Here is a 27,281-nt window from a genome sequence, read left to right on the forward strand (position 1 = left end):
GGTCTCCTGCGTTTCCTCCTCAGGCCTATTGGAGAGCAGTGCTTGGTGAAGTGGTGGGTAAAGTGTGCAGCGCTGGCTGATTTCTGTTTCCCTGGGCCTCGTATCCATTATCCACCCATGGTGTGCTGCTGCAACACCACACTGGGAGGCTCGGCAGGGCTGCGACCTGTCTCAGCAGACATTAGCAGCTTGCTTACGGAGAGGGATTTTCTTTTTAGACAGGCCCGGCTCTTTCACCCAGACTGGAGTGCAGTGGCACAATCACAGCTTACTGCAGTCTTGCACTCCTGGGCTCAAGCCATCCTCCCTCATTCAACCTCCCAAGTAGCTGGGACTGTAGGCATGTGCCACCACACACCCAGATAATTTTTTCTTATATTTGTAGAGATGGGGTCTCACTATGCTGTCCAGACTGGTCACAAAGTCTTGCCTCGAGCAGTCCTCCTGCCTCACCCTCCCAAATCACTGGGATTGTAGGTGTGTGCCACCACACCTGACCTAGAGGGAAGATACTTGGGAAGATTCTGTGCTAAGCAATAGTGATGGAGCATTTTTCCTTAATAATCCTTTAGACACAGAGTAAGGAAAGAAGAAATTGCATCATGAGCACAATTATGGGGCTTTGGAAAAGGCATATAAGTCATTTCAAAAGTCGATCTATTGTTTCCTCTTATTTTATATTTGTGTATTTTATTTTAGTTATTTTATTTTTTGAGACAGAGTCTCGTCCTGTCACCCAGGCTGGAGTGCAGTGGTGCAATCTCCACTCCCTGCAACCTCTGCCTGCCAAGTTCAGGCAGTTCTCGTGTCTGAGCCTCCCAAGTAGCTGGAATTACAGGTGTGCACCACCACGCCTGGCTAATGTTTGTATTTTTAGTAGAGACGGGGTTTCATGATGTTGGCCAGACTGGTCTCGAACTCCTGACCTCAAGTGATCCATCCACCTTGGCCTCCCAAAGTGCTGAGATTACAGGCATGAGCTGCTGCACCCGGCCTATGTTTGTGTATTTTATAAATAAAACTTTTATAGTTCATTTATATATATTTACATAAATATCTTATGTAACTAGATAATATATTCTAAATATAGAACATACAGAGCTATAATTTTATAAATATTAAATATATTCATGTATTATATACAAATTGTAAATTTATATATATATTTATATAAATTATTTCACAGTATTTTTACATTGACTTTCTCCTCATTTTAAGTTACGGATTTAATCCACACACTGATGTAAATAACTGGGGCAGTTTCTGAAAGTCCCGCCTGGCCTCCCATCCTTCCAGGCCTCCCACCTCCCTTGTCACGAAGGTAAATCATCCAGGGAGTTTCTAGGCACTCAGTACCTACATACATCTACCCAAGGAAATCCATCTTAAGAAAACAATCAACTTGAAAAAAGGTCTAAAAGAACAGAAATTACTCAGTATTCCTGAGGCAATGAAGAAATGCGCTTACCTATACACGATCGGTGAGAAATTTCTGGAGTGCTATTTGACAATAAACATAAAACTATTTTTAAAAAGAAATGCCTCTTAACAGTTTTATGTACTTTTTTACATAAATGATGCTCTACTTGACATGTTTAGTTAACCATTCATAGAAATCTTTGCATCTCAGTGTGTTTGAAGTTTCTAGATGCTCTCTTTCCCTCTTTCTGGACTCGTGTGCAGAGCACGTGACCGTTCCATCGCGATGGACATTCCTATCGGGGAAGGCTCGTCCCAGCCACTCGTGCCACCGTGTCTCCCTGCCCTGGCCCTGAGACCTGTGGCTGGGTTTCTCTAGGAGGGATTCTGAAGAGGAAAAGCTGCAGGGGCACAGGCACCCCCTTTTTATAACTGATACTGCAAATTGGCCATTCGTAGATTACCTTCCCCACACAACGTCAAAGGACCCACTTCTCCTTATCTTCCATAAGAGGACTTCCAAACTTGTTAACTTCCATCACTGGAAGGATGGAAAATGAATAAGTGACCTGCTCTGTTCTCCATTTCCCTGGTTACTAGTGAGGCTGAGCATGTGGACACATGTCGCTTGGCACTCATATCTCCTCTTTGTCAATTGCCACTTCATATTCTTTGCTCGTTTTTCCTTTACATTGTTTCTTAATGAATTTTGATAATTCTTTACATCTTATTTCTTGATCATATAGAAATTAAAACTTTTACAAATGAATAATTTGTTTTTCATATTGTGTCTTGTTCAAGAATGTCCTAATTTCCTTGAACAATTCTGACGATAGTTTGATTGGAATTACAATGAGTTTTTAGGTCAGTTTGATGAGAATTAATATCTAAATTGAATTTTCTCATTAAGGACTACTTTGCTTTGTGTTCCAAGGTGTTTTCTTTTTCTTAACATTTTATAATGAAAAATTTCAAACATACAGTTGAAAGAATTTAATACTGGGTTCCTATGGACTCACCAACTAGATGCTAGCATTTACATTTTACTGTGCTAACTTTATCACTTATCGTTCCAACCAGCCTCCATCTGTCCATCAATCAGATTTTTCGTTCATTTCACTGAGTTGCAGATACTTGTACATTTACCCTGAAATACTTCAGCATGTATATCATTAATGAGATTTCAGTATCTGTGTATGATTCTTGCTTCTTCTTCTTCAGTTAAAATTTGCATACCAATGAAATGCACACGTCTTAAGTATAGCACTAATAAGGTCTGACAAATGCATAAATCTCTGCTATCCAAACACCCTGTCCAGGTACAGAATCTCTGTCACGCCTGCAGGTTCTGTCGTGCAACTTCCTAGCCAACTCCCTTCTACCCTAGGCATTCACTATTCTGATTTTTTAAGTAATGGATTAGTTTTTCCTGTTATTAAACATCACAGAAATGAAATCCTTCAGCATGTCGCCACTTAAGCCTGGTATCCTTTTAGCACAGTGCTTTTGAGATTCATCTGTGTTGTACACATATCCGTAGGTTACAGCTGTTCATTGCTGAATAGTATTTCACTGTATGAACACACTAGTTGGTTTATCCATTCTCCTGTTGAGGGACACCTAAGCAGATTCCAGGCTTGACTAGTATGAATAAAGTTCCTTGTGTAGGAATACTCTATACAAGTTTTTTGTGGACATGTATTTTCATTTCTGTTAGTGTTACGTAGGCGTAGAACTGCTGGATTATAGGGCATGTGTGTGCTTAATTTTATAAGACATTCCTGGACCTTCTCCTAAACTCTTTTTACCTCCACCTACAGTGTGGGAGACCTGTGATCACTCCACATATTTCCCAGCATCGGTGCGGTTAGCCTTTTTAAGTGTAGCTATTCCGGTGTATGCAGTGATTCAAGTGATCTTTTATATCATTCCAGCCTCTTGAAAGAGTAATTTTTACTAGTGATTTATACATTTTCAAGTAAATATATTTAAAGCTGTAAAGTTGCCTCTGAATACCATCTCCCTGCTTCCACCACGCATTTAGGCTTTTGTTGTTTGATACTGTTTTCTGACTTCTGTTGCATTATTATTAGGGAATATGGGCTGTTTATGTTTTACTCTTGATTATTTATTGAGATGTTTCTTTGTAGCCAGTTAGATATGGTCAATTTTTGTGAATCTTGCCTGTTGTTTCAAAAATAAGTATGCTTTGATGTGGCTGCACATTTCTTGACTCATCTATGAGACTGAGTGTAAGTATGTTATTAAAAGTATCTTTTTTTTTGAGACAGAGTCTTGCTCTGCCACCCAGGCTGGAGTGCAGTGGTGTGATCTCTGCTCACTGCAAGCTCCACCTCCTGGGTTCATGCCATTCTCCTGCCTCAGCCTTCTGAGTAGCTGGGACTACAGGCACCTGCCACCATGGCTGTCTAATTTTTTTGTATTTTTGGTAGAGATGGGGTTTCACCCTGTTAGCCAGGATGGTCCGATCTCCTGACCTCGTGATCTGCCCGCCTTGGCCTCCCAAAATGCTGGAATTACAGTCATGAACCACCGCGCCTGGCCAAAAGTATCTGTATTTTTTTTGTCCACATGGGTACCAGATACCTGAAGATTTGTGAAAGTCACCCACACTCATTCTGGATTTGCTAGTTTCTAATAGTTATCTATTGTTAATATTTTGCATGTATTGTAAAGTTATATAGGTTTTTGTGGGGTTTTTCGGTTTCTTTTTACAGTCCCTTTTAATGCTTTTTGCCTTGAATTCAGTTTTGCCTAACAGTAATAGAGTTCATGTGCAGAGCATGTGACTGTTCCATTGTGATGGGCATTCCTATGCTTTTTAAATTTGCATTTGCCAGGAACCTTTTTTATGATTCCTGTCCCACTCTTTAGTTTTTCACCTTTCTGTGTTCTGTTTTATGTAGGTCTCTTGTAAATGATGTATAACTAGACTTTTTTGGGAGGTTGATGTGGAGGGCTTTCCAGTCTGAAAGTCCATGTTAATACATGTAGGTTAAATTCATTTTAACTAATACACAGTATTCCATTCTGTGAGTCAGTTTCCACTTTGATCATGCATTGGCTGCTGAGTGAAGGTTAGTTCTTTTCGCTGATAGGGAGGGACCCTCTTACAGTGACTGTCCATTCCATGTCTCTTTGTCCCTATGGGTGAAAGTCCTCCAGGGACGGAGATCAGGAAGCAGGTTTACAGGTGTGCATCACCCACCTCTCCCAGGAATGGCCAGATTGCCCTCTGGGATGGCCAAGTCATTCATAGCCTCACATGAGTTGTTATTTCCTCCTGTTTTCTAGCACATGGTATTATTAGAACTTAAAATGTTGCCAGCATCTTAGGTGTCAAATAGTAATTTTACATTACATTTCTCCAGTAAATAGTGAGGTCGAGCATCATTTTGTCGTTTGAAAAGCCATTGCATTGCCTGTGTGTATCCAGCCTATCCTCATTATTTGCAGATTCCGTGTTTGCAGATTTGCTTATTCACTACACTTCGTGTCCCCCAAATCAACACGCGTGGTGTTTTCATGGTCATTCTTGGACACGCACAGAGTGGAGAAAACCGAGCTCCCTCACACACGTTTCCAGCTGAGACCGAAGGAAACGCCGCCGCCTTCTCGTTCTAGTCCTCGTGCTGCGAACACGCATCCTTTCTGTCTACTTAGTGTCACTATTTGTGTCACGATTTTTCCTATTTGTGTGCTTTCTGTTGGTGATTCTGCTGTGGTGAATGGCTCCTAGGCGTGGCGCTGAACTGCTGTCTGGTGTCCCAAGTGCAGGGAGCTGTGATGTGCCTTACGGAGAAGACGTGTGTTAGAGGCTGTGCGTTTTCCACGAATCAGTAATATAGATGTCTTTAACCAAAAATGTACATAAAACAAGGTGTGTATTGGTTGGTTGAAGCAAATGTTGTAACCAGAGGCTCTCAGAAAGCTAACTCTGTGAACAGTGGCTCAATATTCACTAATTCAGTGTTTGTCTTGACATTATGGAAAATAAGTATGGCAGATAACTAAAATAGACTGCACTTTGTCCATGTTTCTGTTAGAATATGTGTTTTTCGGTCAGGTGTGGTGGCTCACGCCTGTGATGCAGCACTTTGGGAGGTCAAGGCGACTGGATCACCTGAGATCAGGAATTTGAGACCAGCCTGGCCAACATCGTGAAACCCAGTCTCTACTAAAAATATAAAAATTAGCCGGGCATGGTGGTGCATATCTGTAATTCCAGCTACTCAGGAGGCGGAGACAGGTGAATTGCTTGAACCCAGGAGGCAGAGGTTGCAGTGAGCCAAGATTATGCCACTGCACATCACTGAGCGACAGAGCAATACTTAGTCTCAAAAAAAAAAAAAAAGGAATATTTGTTTTTCTTGCTTTATAAGAGTTTCAAAATAATTTCTAGATATATGCCTTTCCATAGTTATTACTCCATCTAGAATTTATTTTTATGCTGGTATAAACTAGTATTCTACTATGATGTTTTTCTCTACAGATGGCCTGGAGTCTTGGCATCATCTAATGAATGACCTAATCTGTAATCATTAAATTTAATATCAGCCCTGCCCTATGTGAAATTTCTATAGATGTGGGTCTGCTTATAGGCTGTTTTGTCCCTATAGCTTCTGTTCCTGGACTAATTCCACAGTATTCTAACAGTCCAGCTTTGTAACGTATCTGTCCATATGTGGGGAACAATGCCCTCCTCTACTGCTGTGGACCGAAGTGTTTCCCACCAAATTCATGTGGTGACAGAGCCTGTACTGGAGACAGGACCTTTGCAAGGTGATTAAGGTTAAATAAGGTCATAAGGGTGGAGCCCTGACCTAAGAGGACTGTACAAGTGGAAGAGACATAGATCTCAGGTGCCATCTGGAAGGCAGGAGGAGAACCCCCACCAGAAGCCAAATTGGCTGGCACCTTGATGTTGGACTTCCAGCCTCCAGAGTGTGAGAAACTACATTTCTGTTGCTTAAGCCACCCAGTCTATGGCATTAGTTACGGCAGCCTGAGCTGATGATTGACCCACCTTATTACCATGCCATTTTTCTAAATTATCTTTCCTGTTATTTGCCTTGTACTTTTCCTTGTGAATTTTATGTCTTTGTATTGGAATTGAATAGAAGTTTGATTGATTAGGAGAGAACTGATGCTGTGTTTCTAGTTTGTAGTTTGATATTTCTTTAAGTTGTCTGTGCGCTTTTCGTTTTTTTTTTTTCTTTCTTTCCTTTCTTTGGAGATGGAGTTTCGCTCTTGTCGCCCAGGCTGGAGTGCAATGGCACCATCTTGGCTCACTGCAACCTCCGCCTCCCAGGTTCAAGAGATTCTCTGCCTCAGCCTCCTGAGTAGCTGGGATTACAGACGCCTGCCACCACGCCTGGCTGATTTTTGTATTTTTAGTAGAGGCCGGGTTCCACCATGCTGGTCAGTCTGGTCTCCTGACCTCAGGTGATCCACGTGCCTCGGCCTCCCAAAGTGCTGGGATTGCAGGTGTAAGCCACCACGCCCGGCCTCTGTGCCCTTTGCAAGATAGTTTTAGAATTTTCTCCATGACAACCCAGCACGCCTTTCTTAAGTATGTTTCCAGGTGGTTCATTGATTCTGCTAATGATACTGATATCTGTCTCTCCCAGATTTTATTTTTAAATTGTGTGCTAGTGGTGGTTGAGAAAGGCATTAAATTTTAGATACAAATCTTATACCTACAACTTTGTTGAACTTTTTAATTTTTTCCTGAAGTATCTTTTGGATTTTTTTCTATGGGGGAATTAAAGTTTTCTACAAATACATTTTTCTATTCCCACCTTTATATATTAATAAAAATTATATATACAACACAACGTTTTGATATATGTATACATTGTGGAATGGCTAAATCAAGTTAATGGACATATGCCTCACTTGACATACTCATCATTTTCTTGTAGTGAAAACACTTAAAGTCTGTTTTCTTTAGCAATTTTTTCTTAGACGGTATCTTGCTCTGTCACCCAGACTGGAGTGCAGCGGTGGCACAATCTCGGCTCACTGAAACCTCCGCCTCCCAGGTTCAAGCAATTCTTCTGCCTCAGTCTCCCGAGTAGCTGGGATTACAGGCGTGCACCACCATGCCTAGCTAATTTATATATATATAAAATGTATGTATGTATATGTGTGTGTGTGTGTGTGTGTGTGTGTGTGTGTGTGTGTATATATATTTTTTTTTTTTTTAAGTAGAGACAGGGTTTCATCATATTGGCCAGGCTGGTCTTGAACTCCTGACCCCAGGTGATCTCCAATACATTGTTATTCACTATAGTCATGTTGTAAAACCGAGCTGTTCACCTTAGTTCTCCTTCTAACTGAAATTTTGTATCCTTTGACCAGCATCTCCCCAGTTCCACAGTCCCAGCCTCTGGTAACCACCACTGTGCTTTCTGGCAGAGGGCTTTTCCACGTGAGGACATTCTTTGACTTTGTAGTGCAGAGTAGCAGCGCACTGGCCGTCATCTTTCTGCTGCCATGAGTCTCTTTTCCCCAGTGACCCCGACTGTGCTTCAGTAGACTGACTTTTCCCCCGCCCCGCCATAATGATGTGCTTATGATATCTCCGGACCATAACCAAATGAAGACAGAAGGAGAGAATCAGTGAGCTTAAAACAACAATCCATAGGTTCTCTGATTCTTTTTCTCGACCAGTTTATCCTATCAGTGGCACCTCTTTGGGCCACTTCCATAGAAAATGCACAACAGTTAGCATTCTTCCATTGTTGGTCAAGAGGTGTGTCCTGTCTGTATAAAGGGAGAGTTGAACAGCAAACAGTAGTATCGCCTTGGCTTAGCCCTGTGTGCAGCGTGATAGCAAGACATGCTACCGTGGATTCTTAGCCATGAACTCTGATGGTTGCTGACTCAGGGCTTCCACTCACGGCTCTTCCTTGGGTGCTGCCCTGGCCCGTCCACACGTGTGGGCGCTGTGGTGTGTGGGACTAAAGCTTTTGCATGTTGAGGGAGGTGGATATCCTTGAAGGTTAAAGGATTTACCACCATAATTCATTGCTTTCCCTTCTATCCCTGTTAAATTGGGGGCGAGGAGGGTGTGTATATGGAGAACAAAGCTTGAAGAAAAGGCGATGCCTCCACAGATGGAGCTTCCGAGGCTAGGGTTATCCAAGCTGACTCAGCAGCAGTGCTGGTTGTGCTTGGGGGTTAATGCTGAGCTACCTGTCTCATATTTCATATTTCCTGCTCTGCTGAGAAGTGGCACATTCAGATGGGTGTAGGCCCATACACCGGTCCTGCTTCTAGCGGAGGTGGTGGGGTGGGGGGTGCTGCCTTTGTGAAGTCAGAGCACCAGAGCCCTTGGCTGGCCTATGTTGCTGCCCTGGACCCACCCCATGGCCCACAGGTATGTGCATGCATATTGTGCTTTCACACACACACACACACCTGCTCAAGGAAAGTGTGTTGTTCTTTTGAATAATGAAAAGTTGTGTTAATTATTGGCCTCTGGGAAATCACCTTCCTGGGGCCATGGCCCTGTTATTTTCTTATGGGAACAAGCATCCGTTAATTCCAAGACGTCAACCGTTCTCCATCCAGACGCTTGTGACCCGGGACTCCTTGTTTCCAAGTCTGACTTCTCTCCCCAGCTCCAGTCCCACATGTTCATCCACATAATGAGCCTCTCCAAGCGGATGATTTGAAGGCACCTCTCGCCGAGTGTGTCTACATGGAATTCGGCCAGCTGCCAGCCCAAACTCCTTCCATTGCTATTTTGGGGGAGTATTCATAAGTCTAGTTCAGCGTTTATCCTAATTACAGGAAAACAGCACCATAAAATTGAAAGTGCCAAGTAAGAAGCCGGTAATTAGAAATGACGTCAGCAGGAACCAAGCCAGGCCAGGCATGGTGGCTCAGGCCTGTAATCTCAGCACTTTGGGAGGCCAAGGCAGGCCGATCACTTGAAGTCAGGAGATGGAGTCCAGCCCGGCCAACTTGGTGAAACGCTCTCTCTACTAAAAATACAAACATTAGCTGGGTGTGGTGGCGTGCGCCTGTAATCCCAGGTGCTGGGAGGCTGATGCCCGAGCATTGGTTGAACCTGGGAGGTAGAAGTTTCAGTGAGCCGAGATCACACCACTGCACTCCAGCCTGGGCAACAGAGTGAGACTCCATGTTTAAAAAATATAACAAAAATTAAAAAAAAACCAAGCTGCCTTATTGCTGACAACCTCGGGCAAAAGGCTGACATTTGGCATTTGATAATAAAGCCCTCAGACCACCAACCTAATCAAGTTCAACTTAATTCAGACGGAGCTTGAAGGAGGGAAGCCAGTCTAATTTTTTTCTCAGTAACATCTTTTTATGATAAGTTCTATTTTCTAGAAAATACCACTTTCCTTAAGTCCCATAGTACAGAAACAGAATAAAAGCTAGAAACTGAATTTGCTTTAAGGTTATGTGATACGACCAGTAGGTGACTAAGTAGGCAATCATCAATAAGGTAATTCGAGGATAGATACACACATCTAAATGCAGACTATAGGCTGGGCGCGGTGGCTCATGCCGTAATCACAACACTTTGGGAGGTTGAGACGGGCGCATCACCTGAGGTCAGGAGTTCAAGACCAGCCTGGTCAACATGGTGAAACCCCATCTCTACTAAAAATACAAAAATTAGCCGGGCGTGGTGGCACACACCTGTAATCCCAGCTACTTGGGAGACTGAGGCAGGAGAACTGCTTGAACCCCGGAGGCAGAGGTTGCAATGAGCCGAGAGCGCGCCATTGCACTCCAGCCTAGGCAACAAGAGCGAAACTCCATCTAAAAAAAAAAAAAATAGCTGGGCGTGGTGGCTCGCGCCTGTAATCCCAACACTTTGAGAGGCCGAAGCGGGCAGATCACCTGAGGTTGGGAGTTTGAGACCAGCCTGACCAACATGGAGAAACCTTGTCTCTACTAAAAATACAATATTAGTCCAGTGTGGTGGCAGATGTCTGTGAGCCCAGCTACTCAGGAGGCCGAGGGAGGAGAATTGCTTGAACCCAGGAGGTGGAGGTTGCAGTGAGCCGAGATCACGCCACTGCACTTAGCCTAGGCAAAAAGAGTGAGACTTCGTCTCAAAAAAATAAAAATAAATAAAATATAATTAATAAATAATAAATGAGACCGTATGGTGACATAGGATATTTGCAGTTCAGCAGTAATGAAAATGTGCACACTTGATGTGCACTCGCACGTGGAATGCCGATTTAGGTCGTTTTGTTTCCACCCAAGCCCGTGGATTCCAGGGGCTAGCTCTTATGCCATATTATGCACAGTGAGAGCCTTTTACCAACTGACTTCAGGGTTTTCCAAGGAAATAGCAACCTTCCAAGGGGGAAAGTCTTTGGGAGGGAGTAGCCACCTGAACAGTGTAGGGGAAAACAGCATTTACTTCCCAGGGAACTGGCACCCTCAGAGCCATTGTCTTCTCTGCCTCTGGCCGCCTTATGTGATCCTGGCCGTAGAGGTGGCCATGGTAAAAGCCAATATTTCCGAAGTTCTGCTGACTTGGATTTTTATGGTATCGAACATTGGTGTTGGGCATGTTCAGTTGGATCAAGTGGACGTTTTTGCCACATCTAATATGTTACCAGTATAGTCAGATATTCAGAGTATTTCATTTTGGAAGCAGAGAGTAATAAATATGCAGTGTCTAATTCTCAAGGAAATCATTTATTCAGTTAACAAATTTCAGCCGGGCATGGTGGCTCACACCTGTAATCCCAGCACTTTGGGAGGCTGAGGTGGGTGGATCACCTGAGGTCAGGAGTTCGAGACCAGCCTGGCCAACATGTAGTGAAACCCGGTCTCCACTAAAAATACAAAAATTAGCTGGGTGTGGTGGTGAATGCCTGTAGTCCTAGCTATTTGGGAAGCTGGGCAGGAGAATCAACTTCCAGGAGGTGGAGGTTGCAGTAAACCAAGATCGTGATATTGCACTCCCGCCTGGATGAGCAACAGAGCAATACTCCGTCTCTCAAAAAAAAAAAAAAAAAAGTTAACAAATTTCTATAGAGAGTCAGCTACGCGCCAGGTCCTACTCAAGACGTTGAGGATACAACAATGAATGCAACAGATAAAAACTAAAAATTCCTGCCTTGTGCTGTTGACATTTTGTTTGGAGACTCTTATGTCTGGCCTCTTTCATTAAATGTAATATCTGAAAGATTTATTCTGGTTGCATGTACAGCACTTCATTCCTGTTTATTGATGAGAAGTATTCTGTTGTATGAATATACTACAGTATGTTTATTTACCTACTGGTAAGCATTTGGGGGCAAGTATAAATAAAGCCATGTACATTTGTGTTCACATATTTTTGTGAACATGTTTTCATTTCAACATTGTGATTTTTGAAGTTTCAAGTGTGGAGGCCTTCGACATCTTTTGTTAGGTTTATTCCCAAGTATTTTAACTATTTTCAGATGTAGAGTACAGTGGCATTACATTAACCCCAGTTGGTCAATGTGCCTCTTTAGTATTGTCTGTGTTTATTTTGCTGGATTCAGTTGGCTAATGTTTTGAGGAGGACATTGCCCCTTTTGATAGTAGGCATTTTGGTCCGTAACGCTCTTGTGGTGTCCTTGTTAGATACTCTTGTGATGTCCTCATCGTATTTTTCTTTTCTTCTTTTCTTCTTTTCTTCTTTCCTTCTTTCCTTCATCCTTCCTCCTTCCCCCTTCCCCCTTCCCCCTTCTTCCTTCCTCCTTCCCCTCCCCTCCCCTCCCCTCCCCTCCCCTCCCCTTCCTTTTACTTTCCTTTCGACAAAGTCTTACTCTGTTGCCCAGACTGGAGTGCAATGCCATAATCTTGGCTCACAGCAACATCTTGGCTCACAGCAACTTCCACCTTCCAAGTTCAAGTGATTGTCCTGCCTCAGCCTCCTGAGTAACTGGGATTACAGGCACACATCACCACACCCAGCTGATTTTGTATTTTTAGTAGAGATGATGTTTCACCATGTTGGCCAGGCTGGTCTCAAACTCCTTACTTCAAGTGATTCACCTGCCTTGGCCTCTCAAAGTGCTGGGATTACAGATGTGAGCCACTGCACCTGGTCCTTATCATATTTTTCTGATGTCCTTGTTAGATATTTGTATCAGAGTTGTCTCTTATTTGTGTCTTTTGTCTCTTTGCTTCAGTTTGGAAATCTCCTATTGACCTGTCTTCAAGTTTATAGGTTTTTTTCTTCTGCTGTATCCACTCTGTTATACAGCCGTGCATCGTGTAACAATGGAGAGATGTTGTGAGAAATGCGTTAGTGATTTTCTCCTCGTAGGGACATCATAGAGTGTACTCACACAAACCTAGATGATTTTGCCTACTGCACACCTAGGCTATATGGTACAGCCTGTTGCTCCTAGGTTACAGACTTGTACAGCATCTGACTATACTGAACACTGTGGACAACTGGAATATAATGGGAAGTATTTGTATATCTAAACACAACAAAGGTACAGTAAAAATATGGTGTAAAAATTAAGAAATGGTATACTTACATAGGGCACTTACAGTGAATGGAGCTTGCAGGACTGGAAGCTGTTCTGGGTGAGTCAGTGAGTGAGTGGTGAGTGAATGTGAAGACCCAGGACATTACACATTACTGTACACTACTGTAGACTGTATAGACGCTGTACATTTAGGCTACAGTGAGTTTATTAAAAATTGAGTAACTGCACTCCAGTGTCAGGAGAACTCCGACGTCACTAGGCAATGAGGATTTTTCAGCCCCATTATAATCTTGGGGGGCCACCATTGTGTATGTGATCTGTTGTTAACCAAAAACATTGTTATGTGGTGCACGGCTGCACCATCCAATGAATCTTTCATTGTAGATTCTTATGTTTCAGTTCTAGGCTTCCCTTTTAGTTCTTCTTTTAAAGTTTCCATCCCTCCTGAAATACCCCACATCTTCACTGCACCATCTTCTGTTCTGTGTTTTCCACATCCATTACTTTAAAGCCCTGTGATAGGGTTTGGCTGTGTCCCCACCCAAATCTCAACTTGAATTGTATCTCCCAGAATTCCCACATGTTGCGGGAGGGACCCAGAGGGAGGTAATTGGATCATGGGGGTTGGTCTTTCCTGTGCTATTCTCATCACAGTGAATAAGTCTCACGAGATCTGATGGGTTTATCGGGGGTTTCCACTTTTGCTTCTTCCTCATTCTTCTCTTGCCGCTGCCATGTAAGAAGTGCCTTTTGCCTCCCACCATGATTCGGAGGCCTCCACAGCCATGTGGAACTGTAAGTCCAATTAAACGTCTTTTTGTTCGCAGTCTCGGGTATGTCTTTATCAGCAGTATGAAAATGGCCTAATCCACCCTGCTCTGCTGATTCTAACATCTGGGTTATCTTTGCGTTTTTTTCCTCTTGACCATGGGTTATATTTTCCTGTTTCTTTGCATGTCTGGTAATTTTATTGTATAGTGTTCGTCACGGTTTGTACTCTAGGTTTTGCACTCAAAGTAAAGAGTATTGAGTTTTGAAGATTACTGTCAGAGCACCTAAAGCTTAGGGAGTTTTCGCTTTGTGAATGTGGCTAGTCTGCTCTGTCTCCTGGTGAGTCACAGATTGAGCTTCCTCTGCTTCACCCAGGGAGGCAGCCCATTTAGGACGGTCAGCCTCTCTCATAATAAGATAAACAATTTTGAGAATGGGTTACTACTTTGTAACAAAACAATAGGGGAAAAATGTTAACTTCGTACACAATATGTAGCTACGTTTGAATTTTGACATGGATTCCTTTTCAACCTTAAAAAAGCCTTGGTTTCCTTTAAAGCTCCGTCATTATTAATACCTATGAAGGTTTATTCTCAGCATATGTCATCTAGGGGAAGGCTGTGGATCCACCCCACCATCTTGCCAGTCTCGGTGGAGGATCACCTTCCATCACAGTCTGCTGGCCCCTGCCTGTTTCTCCCTGATCTCCTACCCCTCTCCTGTTGCTTATCTTACCCAGGGTTGTCATTATTTTACATTATTATTGTTGTTATTGTTGTTGTTGTTGTTGTTGTTATTTGAGTCAGAGTCTTGCTCTGTCACCAGGCTGGAGTGCAGTGGCACAATCTCTTCTCACTGCAACCTCTGCCTCCTGGGTTCAAGCGATTCCCCTGCCTCAGCCTCCCGAGTAGCTGGGACTGCAGGCGCCCACCACCACACCCAGCTAATTGTTTGTATTTTAGCAGAGATGGGGTTTCATCATGTTGACCAGGATGGTCTCGATCGCCTGACCTCGTGATCCACCCACCTCGGCCTCCCAAAGTGCTGGGATTACAGGTGTGAGCCACCGCACCCGGCTGGGTTGTCATTATTTAGCGCCCTCTCACCTCCTTGACAGTCACTTCTTGTCCTGTCAGGCCTTGGATCAGTGCCTGGCAGCGTGAGGGCGGGGGATTTCCACACTGCGTTTCTGAAACATGATGCTCCGCCAGCTGGTGAGCAGGTCTACTGCACTTACGTTGCTGAAGGAATTTTATAGCTGCCAAATTCCGTCTCAGCCCTTTCCTTGCTTTCCCAGGGATTCACTTAACAGACTCTCTCCAGCTCTGTTCCTTGTCCAAGGTCCCAAATGTGCCAGATAAAGAAAAAATATATAATTGTTTGAAAATAGAAAGCAACTCCCACTTGTTTTCTCAGACAATTCAAAAGCAAAGATGCCATTTTCCAAGCACTTCTGTCTGACTTTTTGGAGAGAGAGAGATATATATACACATATCTTTTTTTTTTTTTTTTTTTTTTTTGAGACAGAGTCTAGCTCTGCCACTCAGGCTGGTGTGCAGTGGCATATTCTCGGCTCACTGCAAGCTCCACCTCCCAGGTTCACGCCATTCTCCTACCTCAGCCTCCCCAGTAGTTGGGACTACAGGCACCTGCCACCACGCCCGGCTAATTTTAGTTTTGTATTTTTAGTAGAGACGGGGTTTCACCATGTTAGCCAGGATGATCGATCTCCTGACCTCGTGATCTGCCCGCTTCAGCTTCCCAAAGTGCTGGGATTATAGGCGTGAGCCACCACACCCAGCCTAGCTATTGTCTATTCAGATTGAAAGCCCACGTCAGTGAGAGATCTGTGAGCGGGGTGTGATGGCGGGAGACTCCCCACCCCCTTGTCATCTTCCTTACACCCCCCTAGCTCTCTCGGTCCTGTGGGCACCTGACCAGCAGCCGGGGAGAAGCCTGCAACAGGGGGAACAACCTTCTCTTCCTTGACTCTTGCAAGGTAGGAAAGAAATTGCTCACATTGGTGGGGTCATCCCAGGAGACTGAGCTGAATCTCATAGCTTAGGCATAGCTGACATTAATCCGATCAGGCAGGTCTTAATGATTTTTCCAGCAAGAGTGGACAAGCACCCTGAGTCCGCCTCCAGACAGGGACATGTCCAGCACATACCCGGGCAGAGGTGACTTCCATTTATGTTGGTAGTGTGGCCGGTGTCTAATCAGTAGTTAACTTCAGCTCAAAATGAGTGAAAGCGAGACAGGCAGGCTCTCATTGTTAACATATGTGCTGCCCATTTAAACTACCTTTAAGGAACCCGTAACCCAAGGAAGCAATGGCTGGTGAGCTGGAGTTAACACCAAAATCTCCTTCTTTGAATTATTATTATTATTATTATTTTGAGACAGAGTCTCACTCTGTCGCCCAGGCTGGAGTGTAGTGGCGCGATCTCGGCTCACGGCAAGCTCCGCCTCCCGGGTTCACGCTATTATCCTGCCTCAGCCTCCCAAGTGGCTGGGACTACAGGCGCCCACTACCATGCCTGGCTCATTTTTTGTATTTTTAGTAGAGATGGAGTTTCACCGTGTTAGCCAGGATGGTCTTGATCTCCTGACCTCGTGATCCACACGCCTCGGCCTCCCAAAGTGCTGAGATTACAGGCGTGAGCCACCGCGCCCGGCCCCTTCTTTGATTTATTTATGGCTCCGGGTTCTGTTCTTTGAGAAAAGGGTTTTCTGCAGAAGCTTGAGAAGGTCTCCGCTATTGCAAGTGTTCAGCCTCTGCCTTAGCAAGAGAGTTCAGATAGGGATTTTAAGTCCATTTAGTTAAATTGAACACATTCTTTTTTTTTTTTTTTTTTTTTTTTTAAATTTAAAGATAGGGTCTTGCTGTGTCACCCAGGCTGGAGTCCAGTAGTTCGATCTCAGCTCACTGCTGCCTCTGTCTCCCAAGTCAAGTGATCCTCCCACTTCAGCCTCCTAAGTAGCTGAGACTGTAGGCACGTGCCACCATGCCCAGCTAATTTTGGTATTTTTTGTAGAAACGGGGTTTCACCATGTTGCCCAGGCTGGTCTCGATCTCCTGGGCTCAAGTGATTCACCAGCCTTGGCCTCCAAAATTGCTGGGATTACAGAGATGAACCACTGTGCCTGGCCTTAAATGGAACAGAATTCAGATTTCATTTGGGGATGGTCTACTCTAAATGGATGTAGGGTGGAAAGCCGAGTGCTCTCAGGCTTGTGGGGTAGGTTCCAGATTTGCTGGAAAAGAAGCTACTGAACTACAGGCCTGATGTGCTCATGCAAGGCTTGTCCTAGCATCTTCAGTCCCCTCTTCCGCCAGCAGTCGCAGCCCCCTGATGTGTCTCCTGTGGCTCACTGGCGTCACTGGACCTCTGGAGGGTCCTGAGCGCCACTTTAAAATCCTCCAGGATACTTATCATGCTGGCTTTCATTGGCTGAAGCCAGACCAACAGTTTCTGCAGAAAATAATTTACCACAAACTCCAACCTGGGGACCTGGAAAAGGATTGCGCCCTCCTCCCATCCATGCAGGCTGTCCCCGTGGGGACCGGGAGGAGCAGGAGGGAGAACAGCCTGTCCGTGTCTTTCCCTCTTCTGACCTCCTGCGCCCATGACATGTGGTCTGTGCTGTCCATGCAGCAGGGCCAGGTCACACTTCTGTGTAGAGTAGGCATGCATGTATGTCATTCTGTGAGTTCTTTGAGGCTTGGACTTCTTGGAGTCCCTCCCATCACCTTGGAACATAGTAGAGAATACATTTGTGTATTGCTTTTCTCCTTTCAAATATTTCTGCTGTTCACCTTCTGGATTGTCATCGTTATCATAAAAGCCTTACTTGCAAACAAGGGAAGTTTGCAGGGGCATTGCCATAGTGTCTCTGATGTATTAAATAGTTCAAGGGTAAGGTGAAACATGTGCCTGATGTTCTGGGTGTGTGCACGTATACACAAACACGTACCCATCCCTGTGTGCTCTTCACCTCAAGAACCATCCTCTCGCTTAATCAGTCCTCCCCTTCTTGTTCCATACTCCCTTAAAGATGTGGAATTTTTTGAAATTAATAGGCATTTTTTAGAACAGTTTTAGGTTTACAGAAAAATTGAACAGAAAATCCAGAGTCTTCCCGCCCTCCTCCTCATAGTTTCCCTTATTTTAATGTCTTGCATTCATGTGATACATTTATTGCCGCTGAGCCAATATTGATACATTATTATTAACTAAAATCAGTAGTTTACATTAGGGCTTGTTCTTTGTGTTTTACCTTCTATGGGTTTTGCCCAATGTATAGTGACGTGCGCTCACCATTACAGTATCATACAGAATAGTTTCACTGCCCTAAAACCCCAGTGTGCCTCCTGGAATCCCTCCCTCCCTCATAACCCCTGGCATCCACTGGCCTTTCTCCATAATCAGTCTCTGTAGTTTTGCTGTCCATGGTTTTGCACTTTCTAGAATGTCATATGGTTGGAATCATATAGTATGTAGCCTTCAGATTGGCTCATTTCACCCAGTAATATGCATTTAAGTTTCCTCTCTGTCTTTTTGTGGCTTGATAGCTCATTTTTTTTTAGCACTAAATAATACTCCAGTGTCTGGATGTACCACAGTTTGTTTATCCATTCACCTATGGAAGGACATCTTGTTGCTTCCAAGTTTTGACAATTATGAGTAAAGCTGCCATAAACATCTATGTACAGGTTTTTGTGTGGACTTAATGTTTTTTACTTATTTGGATAAATACCAAGTAACAAAATTGCTGGATCTTTTTACTTATTTGGATAAATAGTAAGTAACAAAATTGCTGGATTGCAAGATGCTGGATCATAAAAGAAGTCGTTGGCAGGAGCTGGCACCTCCCAGAGCTCTAACAGACTTTGTGTGTTTTTACCAGGGACGATTACCACGAGGATGGGTTCTGCCAGCCTTACCGCGGAATTGCCTGTGCGCGCTTCATTGGCAACCGGACCATTTATGTGGACTCGCTCCAGATGCAGGGGGAAATTGAAAACCGAATCACAGGTAGGAGCTGCAGACCTTTCTCACAGGATGATAAGCACACGCACAGCCACCTGTCGCACAGACGGCGGCCACTGTGTTTCATCAGTTAATGGCATGGACATTGGGTCCCTCTTCCATCTCATCTGTAGTAGAAAACCAGAGATCTTTTTTAGACGTAGTTGCAATTGCTAACATGATTTGCCCTAAAAATGTTCCTGGCCTGTATGTTTAAATTAGCAAGTGTGGGTTGCTTGGAATATACTTCTGCACTTTTAACTCAGCCAGACTGTGTGGGTCCAAAGCACTGTCCTCACTGCATCGCCAGGGCCTCCCGCCCCGGGCCCGCCACACTGGTGCAGGCAGCCTCAACGCCCCCACACTACCTCTGCTTGACCTCTCATTCTGCACGTCCTGACTCTTCTGTCCTCTCTGAGCCACATTTGGTCCAAAGGCACCCAGGCCTGATTGCAGCTGTCTGGGGGAAAGAGTCGTGGGTCATCAGTGGTAGGGATGCTGCAGTGAACACATATTTTGTCAGTCCTGGGTTTCCAGAGAACAAAGCCAAGTCTTTGGGTACCTGGTTCAGGGTCTGAGAAAGTGGCAGGTCATTTAGGAACTGCAACTGCTCATCTTTGGTCTCTTTAGGACTTAACTTCTCTGATAGGCTGTCCCAGTTCCAAGCATACAACTCATTGATGGGGTCTGGGGTCCTTCTTAGGGGAAAGGCCTTGGAAAGCAAGAAAATGAATTAGACAAAAGTCCTACAGAGCTCTCCTCCTGCTGTCCCTGCTCTCCCCACAAACACATACACGTTTTCTCTCCGGACCCCATAAGGAGCAAGAAACATCCTGTGCAGACGGCAGGTGCCCCAGCACCTCAGTTTAGTTGGATCCTCCCCATGGGAGTGGGAGGCTCTGCTGCAGGTTAGAATCAGTGGGTGATCTCTGATGCCTGTGCTCCCAGGAGAGGGTGATGGGGCAAAGGGGATACAGGGCGCTGACCTGGTAAGGGGTGACAAGGAGGATCCAAGGCAAAAAGTTACCTCATGTCACTGACAAGCCCTTCTAAGGTCAGGTCACCCTCAGACTAGAGAGCCGAAGGTCACATTCACGGTCACAGAAGACACTGCCTGGCCCATGCTGGTACAGAGACCTCTGAGGACAGGGCCAGGGGGTCCTGTGCAAAGTGAAAGAGCCATCATGAGACAGAGAGGAACCTGGAGGTGCCATCCTGTTCCAGCGGGAGGTGGTTTTGAGAAGACAGCTACCTCTCACTGCAAAAGCTTTCTTTGCCATTAAAGTAGGACTTCTCAAAGGATTTTACTGAAACACACAGTGGGAAATAGAGAGTGTACTTTATACCATGACTTGGTATACACATACGTGTATTTCACACAACTGCCATAGGTTATAGGGAATAACTTTCACCCTTCCTAAAAGCGGTGCACTTGGATTTTTCTCTTCGGTTTTACTTCATTAAAGAAAAAAGTGGCTGGGCGTGGTGGCTCATGCCTGTAATCCTAGCACTTTGGGAAGACTGAGTGCTAGGGAGGCTGAGGCAGGCAAATCACGAGGTCAAGAGTTCAAGACCGGCCTGACCAACATGGTGCAACCCCGTCTCTACTAAAAATACAAAAAATTAACTGGGCATGGTGGTGGGTGCCTGTAATCCCAGCTACTCAGGAGGCTGAGGCAGAAGAATCACTTGAACCCAGGAGGTGGAAGTTGCAGTGAGCCCAGATCGCACCACTGCACTCCAGTCCCAGCAACAGAGCGAGACTCTATCTCAAAAAAAAAAAAAAAAAAAAAAAAAAAAAAAAAAAAAAAAAAGCCCTTAGTAGGAACCATGTGCACTCTGACATCCTCTAGTCTGTTCTTACCGTCTTTTAAAATGCTAGCCGCACACTCCAGAATTAAGTAGACACCCCGCTAATTGGCAAGCACTGATCTAGGGCACACGATTGTCCCTCAGTTATCTCTTCAGGAGTTGTTTAAGGAATCAGCTTGCATCCAAGCAGCCTGGTTTTATAGCAGCTTTTAGAGAAGAGTGTAGAATGAGGATTTTCTAGGTCGGTGGCTTTTCGAAAACAATAAATTTGAAGTTGCCCTCAACAGACTTGTGGTTTTGAAATAAGCATAGTAATGACTGTTGTGTGCAGTGTTCTGTTGGAAAGCGTTGTGTGACATTCAGGGTGTGAACAGGTAACAGGATGTGAGTTATTGGATCTCTTTGGTGCCTAGAATTGCACTTTCAGAAAGAAGCAGTACATTCTCAGGGTGAGGAGAAGGAGAAAGAGGAATGCTATGAAGATGAGTGGAGACATCGCATCAGTGGATTAGCCCAAGGGAAGTGACAGCTTTGGCATTCTTAGGCAGTCTTTCCCTGTCCGGAGGTCAAGGCCTACCTACATTTTTGACAGCCCTCCATATAATCCCAAATCCGTAATGATGGGATTGAACCGGGTTGAAGCCTCAGTTCTTCCTCCAAATCCAAGACATCCTGTATTGTAACCGCTTACCCTCTCTGTTCCTCCATGTAAATATCGGCCACAGGAACCCGGAGGAGGGGAGGTGATGTGATGAGCACAGCAGCGCCCGCACACAGGCAGGACAGTGCGGCTGCTCCTGACCCCTGGGCCTGTTCACGCCGAGGGCCACGTTATAGGCTCTGTGTGCACTTTCATTCCCCAGTGTGGGGTCTCACATCACCCTTCAGGTACAGAAACAGGCCCGGAAAGGCGTGAGTGATACCACAAAGTGATCACGCACCAGGCTGTTCCCACACAGCTGCCCCTCCTGTTCCTGGTTGGGTTCCCAGGGAATGACTGACAGCGGCACTGCCACCTGCTGGCCAAACCTGGCACAGCACGTACACGCTTTCCTTGCCTGGAGGTCAATTGAGGCCAGCATTCTGGACAGTCCTCTGTATAATCACCAAATAACCGCCAAATCTGTAATGATGGGATTGAACTGCATTCATGGGTGGAGCTATGGATCCTCAGGGACTAAATGCCAGCTTCTGGGTTTTTTCCTACGCTGGAGGACACAGTCTCAGCTGGGTGTGCAGGCAAAGGGGCCTGTCTGCCTCCAGTGTCCCCAAGCTCAATTGTTGTAAGCCAGCCTTTCACAGGTGAAAGTGGGGTAGTGAGCCGAGGGCAGGCCGATACAGTCCTTAGAGGCCTGCCTTGGCCAGCTTCTTCGCCCCTACCAGTGTCCAGCCATGCCCCCAGGTGCAGCAGATCTCCCCCCAATGTCCACACTTTGTTCCCGAACTCACCCCATAGTCTCACCGCCACGCTGCATCCTCTGACATCTTGCCCTTAAAAAATAAACTGCCCTACCAAAGGGGGCTCTGGATCTTGGGGTTTCCCTTATCACAGAACCTTCCAGAGTTTTAAGGCGGCCCTCCTTCCACTTTGCTGCTGTCACCGTCTTGGCTTTCCACATTTTACCAGCTGCCTGCCTCCTCCAGCTGCAGTTCACAGTGCTGAGCTGACTCCCTCTTCTGGGACAGGCTTCTCTCCAGACAGGCCTGGGACACTGGGAAGCCCAGGGCTGGGTACTGCACCTGTTGGCCTCTCCACACATAGCGGGTCCTTAGGATCTGCTTTTGCATCTGAAGTCTGAACCATCCTGTCCTGGAAGAAGCACCTAGCGGAGTGAGCTAGAGGGCCGAGTTTTCCTTCTTTCTCGTTCTGCTTCTGATGTTTCTAAGTGAGGCCTGGGACCAGGGGCTTTTCTGTGTCTGCTGCAAATCAGAGCAGGTGATGGGCAGGCTGGGCTGCTGGTGGGGAGCCTCTCCAGGGTGGTGTGCGGGGCTCAGGGTTGGGGAGTCTGGGGCGGGGCGGTGTGTCAGGGGGCCGAGTGGGCAATCTGGGATGCGGGGCTGGGGGTGGGGACTGGATGAATGTCAGGGGCGCCAGGTGGGTCTACCGCTAACGCGAGTCTGGCGGGCTCTGCAGCGGCCTTCACCATGATCGGCACCTCTACGCACCTGTCGGACCAGTGCTCGCAGTTCGCCATCCCATCCTTCTGCCACTTCGTGTTCCCTCTGTGCGACGCGCGCTCCCGGGCACCCAAGCCGCGTGAGCTGTGCCGCGACGAGTGCGAGGTGCTGGAGAGCGACCTGTGCCGCCAGGAATACACCATCGCCCGCTCCAACCCGCTCATCCTCATGCGTCTGCAGCTGCCCAAGTGTGAGGCGCTGCCCATGCCCGAGAGCCCCGACGCTGCCAACTGCATGCGCATCGGCATCCCGGCCGAGAGGCTGGGCCGCTGTGAGTGCCCGGGGGCCCGGGGCGGGACCGGCGGGCGCAGGGATTGTAGGGTCCTTGAAATGTGTATAGGGCGGCGGGTGAAGCCCAGGGAGCCCCATCTGTCCGGGCCCCACAGAACCCCGTTAGCAGCTGAGGGCCCCACAGCCCAGGCCTCCATTCCAGCAGGGCAGCAGGTGGGGCCTTGGAGCAGGGGCTTTGGAGCCTTTCAGCCCAGGGCTCCCATCTGGGCTTGCACTGTGTCCAGCTGTGGGACTCAGGAGAAGTCCCTCCACCTACTTGAGCCTGGGATTTCCCTTCTCTGAAATGGGAGTGATCTCACTTCCTGTGGAAATGGCTGTTGGGGGCATGAGAGGAGACAGGGCCGGCTTCCTGATTTTTCCGACGGTCAGCACGCACTCGGGCGCCCGGGGAAATGCAGACTCTCAACTCCTGCCCCAACCTCCTGAAACCTGGAGGACTGGTCCCCAGAAACCTGCAGGATCCTTAGCTTTGGACGAGTGTGAGGCCCGCGGAGATGCTGCAGGACCAGCCTGGGGGGCACCAGAGAAGAACCGGTGATGATCAGGCATGGCTAGGGAAGGAAATACTGCAAGCATGCTGCACCTGTCTCCAGGTCCCTGCATCGTGGGCCTAGGGGATGAGCGTGGGGGAGGGGGACAGTTCTGAGCCCGGGGCCTGGGTGTGGCCTTTTTGGGGTCTGCACAGGACGGAGGAGCATGCTCCCTACTGCCCCTCTTGCTGGCAGCAGAGCAGCCCCTGCCCTCTGGAGGCTTAGTAAACCGCGAGTTGTTGAGCCCCAGAAGGGTGACCGTGGCCAGTCAGGGTGACAGACACAGGACAGGGAGCCGTGCTGATGTCCCTGAGGAAAACCATTGGCTCACATCACTGCATCCATCAGGGTTGTTGCTTCCCTGAGGAATGAGACCCAGGGAACGGGCCACCTCCGCCACCGCTCCAGGACTGTATTTAGCATGGTTGGCTAATCTGAGGGTCCAGGAATGGGGAGGACTTCTTACCAGGACAGCGAGGGCCTGGTCCCTGGGCCCATTGCCTGCATTTCAACCCTCACTGTGACTCTGGACAAGTTGCTAAGCTCTCATATCCTTATATTCCGTGGGGATGACACCAATACTAACCTGTGGGGCTGGAATGAAGGTCAAATGAGGCAATATTTAGGAAGGTGGTTGTTTTGTTTGTTTGTTTTTTTGAGACAGATTCTCACTCTGTCACCTAGGCTTTAGTGCAGTAGCACAGTCTCGGCTCACTGCAACCTCCACTTCTCAAGTTCAAGCGATTCCCCTGCCTCAGCCTTCTGAGTAGCTGGGACTACTGGCGTGCACTACCACACCCAGTTAATTTTTGTATTTTTAGTAGAGACGGGGTTTCACCATGTTGGCCAGGCTGGTCTCGAACTCCTGACCTCAAGTGATCCACCCGCCTTGTGAGCCATGGTGTCCAGCCAGAAGGGTTTAGAGCAGCGCCTCACACATGGTAAACACTACAGAAATGTTCACCAAATGCACACCCTAACCCCAGGGGAGGTGTCGTGGCCTGCACTGTTCTCACCCATGGCTGAGCAGGGTACCCTGAGGTGGAGAGGCCAGGCCTGGGAGTTCGCCCTTCTTGCCTGCACAGTTGGCTTTCTTCCTAGAGCAAGTGATCCTGAGGCTGGGGATAACACTGTCATTCTGGTGGGGTGGTGGTGTGCAAGTGCCTCATGGGTCCTAGAGATGGTTTGGGGGCTGTGGAATAACTTCCCCATATATATCCCTGATGTGCCCTGCATTTAATTTGTGGGCTTGGGACTTCAATAAGCCATTACTTTTAATGCCTCTTTTCTGGTAAGTTATGTGAAATCCTTGGATCTTTTGGAAATTCTAGTTTGGGCATGTGTAGGCAGAATGGTTTTGCTGTACCCCGGAGGTTTTCCTAACGTGTTTTCCTTGTTCAGACCATCAGTGCTATAACGGCTCAGGCACGGATTACAGAGGAACGGCAAGCACCACCAAGTCAGGTCACCAGTGCCAGCCGTGGGCCCTGCAGCACCCCCACAGCCACCACCTGTCCAGCGCAGACTTCCCTGAGCTTGGAGGGGGGCACGCCTACTGCCGGAACCCCGGAGGCCAGATGGAGGGCCCCTGGTGCTTTACGCAGAATAAAAACGTACGCATGGAACTGTGTGACGTACCCTCGTGTAGTATGTATTCTCTCTCTTTTTTTACTGTGTTGATTGTTGAGTGAACCTTGTGATGAGGGCGTTCTGTCCTGACCTGAGTTGGGGTGTGCCTCTGTACAGTGGCGACCAGAGACCTCTGATCTTACCACAGTGACCGTTTTAAATAAAGCTTTTGGGCCAAGCGCAGTGGCCGATGCCTGTAATCCCAGCACTTCGGGAGGCCGAGGTGGGCAGATCGCTTGAGGTCAGGAGTTCAAGACCAGCCTGGTCAACATGATGAAACCTCATCTCTACTAAAAATACAAAAATTAGCTGGGTGTGCTGGTACACACCTGTAATCCTAGCTACTCAAGAGGCTGAGGCAGGAGAATCACTTGAACCCGGGAAGCGGAGGTTGCAGTGAGCAAAGATTACCACACTGCACTCCAGCCTGGGCAACAGAGTGAGACCCTGTCTCAAAAATAAATAAATAAATAAATAAATAACACAAGTTATTATTGGTTATGAAAGTAACATCTGACCATTATAAGACATTTTAAAATATAGAGAAGTCTGAAGAGTAATGTGCAAATCACCCCTAATGTTACCACCCAGCAGTGACTTGTTTGCATTTTGGCCCACCCCCTTCCACCAGCCCTTTTCCCATGTATGGATGGTCCTGGGATATTCACTTTGACGTTTTGTTTCTCTATTAACATTATCGCCCAGTGCGGTGGCTCACAACCTGTAATCCCAGTACTTTGGGAGGCCAAGACGGGTGGATCTCTTGAGCCCAGGACTTTGAAACCAGCCTGAGCAACATGGCAAAAACCTGTCTCTACAAAAAATACAGAAATTGCCCAGGCGTGGTGGCACGCCTGCTTGGGTGGTGGAGGTGGGAGGACTGCTTGAGCCAGTAGTTGAAGGCTGCAGTGAGCCATGATGGTGCCGCTACACTCCAGCCTGGGCAACGAAACAAGACCTTTTCTCAAAACCAAAAAATAACAAGAAAACACCATTATTGCTCAGTATTTCCTAATATTAGTAAAAATAGTTCCCCTCCATCCACCAAGCTTTAGAGCTTTTCACTGCTTCTCAGGTTTGGTGGAGTGAGGCGAAAATAGAATGCATTGCTTGTCCCCGTGGCTTGCAAGCGTGTCTGTGACGTCATGAATACGGAAGTGCGTGTAGTTAATAGTTGACAGCTTTAACAGTTCTCACCTCTGTCTTAGTCATGGCCGGTTCACCAGTTCCAGGCAGCAGGGTAACCAAGGCCGGGCTGGGAGCTGGAAGCAGCGATTGGTGAATGAGTGGGCACCCACTATAAAGAGAGAGCAGCGGGTGAAGCAAGGCTGGGTTCACCGTGCACCTGGAGACCTTCTGGGGTGCAGGCCCGCATGTCTCTACTCCGAAGTGCAGGAAGTAAACACTGGCACTGATGACCTTCCTGACGTGTGATGCAGCAGCTCCAGATTTGGCATTGCCTCTGGCTCAGCAGATCAGACACAAATCTTCAAGAATGTGTTCATTATGGGAGAACAAATTTTAAGAATGAAATTATCAGTCATTCAAATTGCAGTCTAGGCACTCTGGAGCACGCTAGACCTTAAAGGTTTCCTGCAGTGAAGGATGGCCCTGTGCCCTGTAAGGAACAAAAGCAGGTTGTAGGACAGAGCTGTGGTAGAGGTGCTTTGTTGCTTATTGGTTTGTTTCTGGCAAAAAGAAGATGAGTGGGAGTGTGTGTATGAGCACACACAGGCTCCTGACTTTTATGAGGTTTTGGAAAGATGGATATCAAACTTTTAGCAGTGATTTCCCCAGACCTACAAAAGTGTTCAAATATGAGACTTTTTTTTTTTTTACAGTGAGTAGGAATTACTTTTGTAATTAAAAATAAATCAAAACATGAAAAAAATGTATGATTTTGGGCCAGTCAGTTATTAGAATCTTGTATTGCAGGTTTGTACTTACAGGGCATAAATGGAAGGATATTTATTGCAGAATCACTTGTGAGAGCTAAACACAAAACAGACTGTTTATCAGTAGGGCCGGATGGGGCAGTTGGAGACGCCCGTTCCGTGGAGTGGCATGCAGCTGTGGGAGAACACGCGCGTCTATCTGCTGCAACATGAGCTGCTGTCCAAGAG

General features: G+C 46.6%; 1 protein-coding gene across 5 annotated transcripts in view; it reads left to right on the forward strand.

Moving 5' to 3' along the window:
- Nucleotides 1-27,281, forward strand: part of ROR2 (receptor tyrosine kinase like orphan receptor 2) — a 225,830-nt gene that overhangs the window by 192,518 nt on the left and 6,031 nt on the right. For 3 of the 5 annotated variants that reach the window (XM_007969731.3, XM_073021449.1, XM_037998615.2), the window contains exons 5-7: nt 18,597-18,724; nt 22,665-22,979; nt 24,931-25,176. In XM_007969731.3, the coding sequence (XP_007967922.2) occupies nt 18,597-18,724; nt 22,665-22,979; nt 24,931-25,176 (689 nt within the window). The remainder of the gene's footprint in view (nt 1-18,596; nt 18,725-22,664; nt 22,980-24,930; nt 25,177-27,281) is intronic. The other 2 variants (XR_005240487.2, XR_005240486.2) reach the window with 1 other exon arrangement.

This window comes from Chlorocebus sabaeus, chromosome 12 (genome assembly GCF_047675955.1).
Source record: "Chlorocebus sabaeus isolate Y175 chromosome 12, mChlSab1.0.hap1, whole genome shotgun sequence".
NCBI lineage: Eukaryota > Metazoa > Chordata > Mammalia > Primates > Cercopithecidae > Chlorocebus > Chlorocebus sabaeus.